Here is a 7968-nt window from a genome sequence, read left to right on the forward strand (position 1 = left end):
AACGTACAACATGTTCACGGACATCGAAAATAGGCGAGCCGTCTAGAGACTTAAAGAAACAAACCATGAAGCTACAGCCACAATAACGACGTGGATTTTAAGGGGTTTTATTCCGTTTTTTTACGGTTTCATTTAAACTGAAAGGTCCGGGTTGCAGGAGCAAAACAACCGGCCACAGTCCAGTCCACCAGTATGAACGCGTCTCCAGGATAAAGTGAACCATGTCTCCTGTTGTTTACCTGTCTCTTCTGCTGGTGTGGTCGTGTCACCAGCAGGTCACCTCGGGCTCCCACGTCCTCAGGAACCAGCCTGTTGTTGGATTAACCGGGCGATCTTCTTCCAACAACACACAAACCATGATGTTTCCAGACGGCAACGATGAGGTCGGTGATGTTCGACAACTACCACATTTACATGTCAACTGTCATCCGTGTGAAAGTGGGTTATCATGTGTCGTGTGTGTGTGTGTGTGTGTGTGTGTGTGTGTGTGTGTGTGTGTGTGTGTGTGTGTGTGTGCTAACTCTTTACTGGTTTAATATTTGAAGCTGGCAGGTTGTCAGCTGTCACGTGATTACAGCACTTGATAATGAAGTTGTAGTGCTCTATGAAAAACGTGCATGTTCACATCAGGGCAGATGTTTGGATTCTCTAGATCCAGGTGGATAGATATAAGTGTATTGTTATACTGAGAGAGGTGCACAGTGTGATAGTGGGACTGAAGATAATGTAACTATTTCCTCCTTTTCAAAAAAAGAATCAATAAAATACAAAACATCAATATAGAAAAGAAATTCCTATCACAATTTGAGGGACCTCAACAACACTGGACTACAAACCAGGCAAACGGTCTAGCAGTTAGTTTGTGGTAATTTGATTGACTGCAAAGTTGTTTTTGGTAATATGCACCACTAAAGCACAACATAAGCTGAAATGAAAAAAACAAACAAACCTAAAGACTCTTTCTTTATGACTTATTGTTTCTAAATGTAGCAGTTGAGGCAGTTCAGAGTATTTGATCAAATTAATTTGGATGAATCTTGCATTTTTTGTGTTGTATCCACAAATCTACATGCACTTATTGTAAGTCCCTTTTGTAATGTAAAATGGTAAAGTCAGGACCTGCACTGCTCCTTATATTGATTTGACATGGCCATGTCTTGTAGAGCAGCCTTGACTTTAAGTCTATTTTAAAGATTTATTGATGGTGTTTTATTATATTGTTAAATGTGTTTCTGATGATGTAAAACATTAGAACAGCTATTTAAAGCAGTCCAGTTCAACACTACTGCAAACTACAAACTCAATAATAAACATATGAATACCTCTCTGCCAGCCTGAATCCAAATGAAACATTATTATCTTTGTGAAGGTAGAATTCATGGCTGAGCTGTTACAGAGGTACCTGATGATAATAAAGTTACCACTGAGCGTTTACACTGTGACACCATGTTTATTTGTCATTGTGGAAGCAATTTCTTCAGTATATCTTGGTTTATAAGACCATTGTAAGCAATGTTGTACAACTGCTTTATAGCAATATTGGACATCCCTCAATACTTTTATTGTTTGATTAAAATACTACAACGGCTTGGTTTCTGGGCAAAATATTACAAAGCTGCCACATGTAGTGTGTATTGTACTTGATGGGTACTTAACACAACAAGGTAAACACAATGAGAAACGGGGAGAACTGGGACCCAGTGATGAATTTGTCCCCACTGCTCACTAAAGCTTTAATCTGGCCCTGCTCTTTCACAATACTTTGGATTTAAGAATATTCAACAATAAAGTATTTGTTATACTCATCTTGATTTTTACCTTGTCAAATTTGTTTTAAAACAAATATAATTTGAGACATTCACACATGTAAGCATTAAAAAACGTTCTTTCTTTGTGTGTGTGTTCAGTGTCACCTTGTGATGAACCTCAGTGCTGCAGACCGATGTGCATTTGTGAAGAACACACCGGACTGTAACATGGAAGATGGCTTCATCAACTACCTTCATGTGGCCTTCTGTCTGCTTCCTCCCAACCTCACACCTCTCACCATCACTCTCTGTGTAAGACCTGTGTGTGTGTGTGTGTGTGTGTGTGTGTGTGTGTGTGTGTGTGTGTGTGTGTGTGTGTGTGTGTGTGTGTGTGTACACAGTGTGAAACTGCAGCTCAGCACCAGCTGATCTTTTGAGGAAGATGACTTTGCTGTGGGAGAATCAGGACTTATCAAATTTGTGAATTACCGCGCTCAGTCATTTCACTTTTTGCTAAATAACGGCTTTTTTGTAAGAATGTACAACTTCCTGAATTGACCTCTTTGCAACATAACAAATCAAACTATTACACCGAAAATAGCATTAAACACGTTGTGTGTGTGTGTGTGTGTGTGTGTGTGTGTGTGTGTGAGGGGGGGGGGGGGGGGGGGGGGTACAACAGTGAGAGTTTGAAAATCTGTCGTGTAGAATGTAAAGGGTCTACTTTACAGATTAGGAACAATAGGATCAGTGTGGTCAAACAAGGCCATGTTTATCAGGGTCAACTTGATCAACCGAGTAAGTTTAAAGATCATTTATTTGCGTACAACTCAAGCTGAACTTTTGTCTTCTCCGAGTGTGTGTTAAGAAAACTTTTCTCACTTTAACTTTTTTCTGCTTCTCCACAGATCATATGGCTGCTCTTTCTGTTTCTCATTCTCGGACTCACAGCGTCTAAATTGTAAGTGTCAAAATGTTGCCAGTGTCAAAATGTGCGTCCCTCAAGTTCCTCTTTATGTGTGTCATGCCAGCAAGCCGAAATCACTCATTTTCAGTGAATAGATTCAGCTATGGAGTGTGTTACGCTACGATAACAAGCCACATGTGCAGACTACACACACAATCATGCCATCAGTGCGGTCAGCTTAATAGTCATATGAAGCAGAGTCACATGACTGGAGAGTTTTTCATTATTGTTCCGCTTGAGTTGTGAGATTGTGAGATTTCCTCAAAGGAAGGACAGTTTGTTCTGCTCTTTTACCCCAAACACTAACCAACCTTCTACACTAGCTGAATGGTAAAGAAGCTGCAGTATTTTATATTACTGTTTTGTATAAAATGATTCAGAGATGTTTTTCTTGAGCATACTCACTTTTTCCACTTTTTCTCCCCAGTTTCTGTCCCAACCTGTCAGCCATCTCTACCAGTTTGCACCTCACTCACAATGTGGCTGTATCCTTTATCTACATACACTGTACGTCCCTGACTTTGTGATATTTATGTACGTTAAGCAATCAGATTCACCAACACAGTTCCTCTCTCTGAGGGATTTTTGCCATTTCACTTTCGATGATTATTAGATTCTTTTTTTTTGTGAAGATTTTTTTCCTTGACTGGTGTTTGTGCTGAGGGTGTGACATTTCTGGCTCTTGGTAATGGAGCTCCTGACGTCTTCAGTGCCGTAGCAGCTTTCTCCCACCCACACACCGCTGGGCTGGCTGTCGGAGCCTTGTTTGGTAGGCACAGTCTCACACACACAGACACGCAATGAACACCTCAAGCTTTTTAATATGAAAACATGGTTGCCCTTTCTCTATCTCTCTCTCCCCCCCTCTGAACACAGGAGCTGGTATATTTGTCACCACAGTAGTTGCAGGCAGCGTGGCGCTGGTGAAGCCTTTCGCTGTGGCCTCCCGTCCATTTCTGCGTGACGTCATCTTCTACATGGTGGCAGTGTTTTGGACTTTCCTCATGTTGTACAGAGGAACCACGGCACTGGGAGAAACACTGGGTATATCTATAGATCTGGCATGTACTCCTTGATTTTGTATGACTTAAATAATTGAAAATGCCATTTTTTTTTACTTACTTAGGAATGTAGAGGACTTTGCAGCCTTGCAGGGTGGTGTATGTCTAAGCGCTTTCTTGTTCTGGTGCCGACATCTACGGCCTAAGGCTGCAATCGCATCTATTTTCTGACCAAAAACAATCCCAGAATGCAGTGCAAAGAGTCACAGCCCTGCTTTTCTGTGAATCACCTACTCTCTGGCACATTTTTTGATATTTCCATACAAACAGTACTGTATGCTGTAGGACATACTGTATGTGTATAAAGTTTCAAGAGAAGTTTTACTCCAAGCTCTCAGTATTTTACACACACACTGAGACATTTTTAGCTTCACTGTGTTTCATTTCCTTTTTCTAGGGTACCTAAGTCTCTATGTGGTGTATGTATTGACTGTTATTATCAGTGCGTACATCTACAACCGGCAGAAACATTCGATGACTTCCAGTGTCCGGAGCGCTGCACATAATCCAGGTTAGAAACACTGAAACGTGTACCCACAGAAAAATACAAAATAAAAATGTCCTAATTGCCAGGGGTGATATTTTTGTCTTTACAGCAGAGTTTCACTCATCCGAATCGTCAGAAGATGAAGACGTCCCCTGTGTGACTGGAGGGAGCATTCAACAGGAGTATGGTGGGAATGCAGCAGCCTTCTATTTACCACTATATAAGTTAATAAACAGCAGGATTTTCTGCATGATCAGGACCATAACATACGTGTGTGTGTGTGTGTGTGTGTGTGTGTGTGTGTGTGTGTGTGTGTGTGTGTGTGTGTGTGTGTTTCAGAGTCAGAGTACAGGCCACTTCTACCTTACTCTGAGTCCACAAGTCAGATCCTGCTAAGCTCTTTGAACCCTGTGGACAACCGGAAGTGGAGGAGGAAATCATGGAGCTGGAGAGTCCTCAAAGTACTGAAGGTGTGTGTGTGTGTGTGTGTGTGTGTGTGTGTGTATGTGTGTGAAGTTAGACAGATCCAAGGGGGCAGGGGAAAAAGCTCAATGTCTGAATGAATCTGATTGGTACACCAAGTCAAAAGAGTGAAAAGCTTTTTTAAACTCTCCTGAAACCCATCAGACACCTTTAGAGTTCCTGCTGCTGCTTTGCATCCCTGTGGTCGACCCTGATAAAGAAGACAGGAACTGGAGACGCCCACTGAACTGTTTTCATCTGATCACTGCTCCTCTGGTGTGTGTGCTCACTTTTCAGTCAGGAATATGTAAGTGCAGCATGGCATACTGTAGCAGCCATAATCAGATTAAGTAAATGCGTCAAACATCACCCTGCTTTGTTGTTTTTTTAATCTCCATCTTTTTTCTTTAACTAATGTCTAGATGGAAATTATATGATCCAAGGGCAGTTTCCCCTCTGGCTGCTGATGGTTCTGCTGGGACTTTTCCTGTCTGCTATTGTGTTCTGCACTACCACTAATGACTCTCCTCCCAGATATCATCCAGTAAGTATTTGTGTATATTAAAAGAACTAAGTATTGGACAAATAGAAAATATGACTGATGTATATCTATATGTCGATATTTGAGTATCACCAAAGTGGGATTCATCCTCTGGGGACCAAGAATGTATTTTTTATGGCAATCACTCAAATAGTTATTGAGATATTTCAGTCTGGACCAAATTGGTAGACTCCCTAGAGCCTGACAAATATATACTGTATATATTTATTATAATCGCTGCTCCAAAAAAAAATGATTCTGACCAGATTGGATTAATGTAGTGTATTTATGCATGTTGCATGCGATTCTAAGTTTGTCTTTTCCTCTCTCCAGCTGTTTGCTCTGTTGGGCTTTGTGGCGAGTGCAGTGTTGATCAGTGCAGCGGCCTCTGAAGTGGTCAGTCTTCTGCACATGCTCGGCGTGGTGCTGAGTCTCAGCAACACTGTGCTGGGGCTGACTTTGTTGGCCTGGGGCAACAGCATAGGAGGTGATATTTGTGAACCTGATTCCTTTTAAAAAAAAAAAAACATATACAACTACAGACCATCTCGCAATGGGTAGACTATTATGTATGTCATAAAAGGTCAAAGTATGGTATGTAAAGAAGTCATAAAAAAGTCAGCATAATATGTTGTAAAAAGTCACAGTATACTGCAGCATAAAAAGTCATGTCGTTTATGTTGTAAAAATTCACTTAAAAGTCAGTTTAGTATGTCAAAAAGGGTTACAAAAAAGTCAGTTTTGCGTGCCGAATAAAGTCACAGTATAGTGTAATGAAAAAAGACCAAAAAGTTACGATATGGTATGTTGAAAAAAGCAAAGAAAAAGTAATGGTTTAGTATTTAAAAAAAAAAAAAAAATCATTGTATAGTATGTCAAAAAAGTTACAAAAAAGTCATAGTTTAGTATGTAAAAAAAGTCATAGTTTAGTATGCCAAATAGTCATAATATAGTGTGACCGAAAAAAGTCACAATATAGTATGATGAAAAAAGTAAAGTAAAGTCATACTATGGCATGTCAGAAATGTCATAAAAAAGCCATTATATAGTATGTCAAAAAAGTCACAGTATAGTATTTTGAATAAAGTCATAGTATATGTCGAAGAGTCAGAAAGTCAGTTTAGTATTCCAAAAAAAATTCAACAAAAAAAAAGATTCACAAAAGAGTTTAGTTTGTTGGAAAAAAAGTTTAAAAAAAAATCATATATAGTATGTCAAAAGTTTTTTTTTTAAGTCACAGTATCATATGTCAAACAATGACAAAAAGTCGTAATATAGTATGTTGAAAAAAGTAGTTCATCAATACATCAATTGTAGTTTAGTATGCCAAATAAAGTCAGTGTAGGTTGTCGAAGAAAGTCATAGTATAGTAACGAAAAACCAATTCACAATATTGTATGTCAAATGAAGTCACAGTAGACTGTTAAAAAAAGTAAATAAAAAAGTCATTGTTTAGTATGTTAAATAAAGTCATATATGTCGAAGAAAGTAAAAAAAAACGTCAGGGTTTTTTTTTTAAGTCACAGTATAGTTTGTCAAAACAGTCACAAAAAAGTATTGTATGTCGAGAAATGATAAAAAAAAAAAGTCAGTATAGTAAGATATATTTACTGGTAATGCTTATATATATGCTTGTAATTGAATATCTCTGCATATCTCTTTTTCAGACTGTTTCTCTGACATCACCATAGCCCGGCAGGGTTACCCACGAATGGCCATAGCTGCCTGCTTTGGAGGCATCATTTTCAGTATCCTTATTTTTATAAGAGAACGTGTTTCAGTAAAAAAAACTATTCATAGACATGTAAAACAGTGGCAGTTAATGAATTGTCCTTGACTGTATTTTCTTTAGACATGCTGTTTGGAGTGGGTATAGGATGTCTGGTGCAGATGGTTAACACACACGCTGATGTGCAGGTAGTCTTCTCAAATACACTGATCAAGAGTTTAATATTCTGGTGAAAGGTTCAGAGAAATATAAAAGTGGCAAATACATGACTGTTATGAAACCCACAAACATTGATGCATCCTTGTCTCTTTCTCCTCCTCAGTTTGAATCAGAGGGTTTGTTGACGTGGGTTCTGGCAGGATCTCTGGGTTTGTCTTTGGTCCTGTCCTTCGTCATCGTTCCACTGTGCCGGTTCCACTTGGATCGGCGATATGGGATCTTCCTTCTCGTCTTCTACGCCATCTTCCTTCTCATTGCACTGCTCACGGAGTTTGGCCAGATCCACTTTGTGTAGATTTGAATCTGTCCCGTCTGAGATGAAGGACGTCCTCCTATGAAGCAAAATGACACACTGGAACAGAACTTCACCCTCCTCTATGCATAATTTTAATACACTATTTATACAACAATCAACAGTACTTTGTGCACTTGCCTTTCAGCAAAGGCCATCCAAAACCAAGCAGGCAAATGAATGACAAACAGACTTCTCTGCTCAGGGAGAGCTAAAACTTTTACACTGTGCCTTTATTCAACTTCTTCTTGTTTGTGCTGACTGATGCTGAGATGGCACTTTGTGAGAGAAAACACAGGTTGTAGAAATGTATACTTTTAAACATTGTGAATTAACTAAATGTACTGTAAAACAACATGTTAAAATGACCTTGTACAAAGCTGCTTCTACAGCATTAAATAATTTTGGTATTTGTTTTTACAGGTCGTAGTCATGGTATGCTGGTCTTTGTTAAATGATACA

At 39.2% G+C, this 7968-nt stretch overlaps 1 protein-coding gene across 2 annotated transcripts; it reads left to right on the top strand.

Moving 5' to 3' along the window:
* The first annotated feature begins 1 nt into the window (after position 1).
* Positions 2-7926, top strand: slc8b1 (solute carrier family 8 member B1). Of its 2 annotated transcripts, none has more exons than XM_068703973.1 (15): positions 2-383; positions 1908-2060; positions 2657-2709; positions 3143-3200; positions 3379-3484; positions 3592-3759; positions 4174-4287; positions 4373-4450; positions 4603-4733; positions 4891-5032; positions 5148-5269; positions 5600-5753; positions 6934-7014; positions 7119-7183; positions 7318-7926. In XM_068703973.1, exons 1-15 carry the CDS (start codon positions 222-224, stop codon positions 7507-7509), a joined length of 1779 nt encoding a protein of 592 aa, XP_068560074.1. In that variant the 5' UTR covers positions 2-221; the 3' UTR covers positions 7510-7926. The 2 variants fall into 2 exon arrangements, with proteins under 2 accessions (XP_068560074.1, XP_068560075.1); XM_068703974.1 differs by having other exon boundaries at positions 4376-4450.
* Positions 7927-7968: the final 42 nt, after the last annotated feature.

Source organism: Cebidichthys violaceus, unplaced genomic scaffold (genome assembly GCF_023349555.1).
Source record: "Cebidichthys violaceus isolate CVI_PGR_0920_01 unplaced genomic scaffold, fCebVio1.0.p SCAF_9, whole genome shotgun sequence".
In the NCBI taxonomy this organism is placed as follows: Eukaryota; Metazoa; Chordata; class Actinopteri; order Perciformes; family Stichaeidae; genus Cebidichthys; species Cebidichthys violaceus.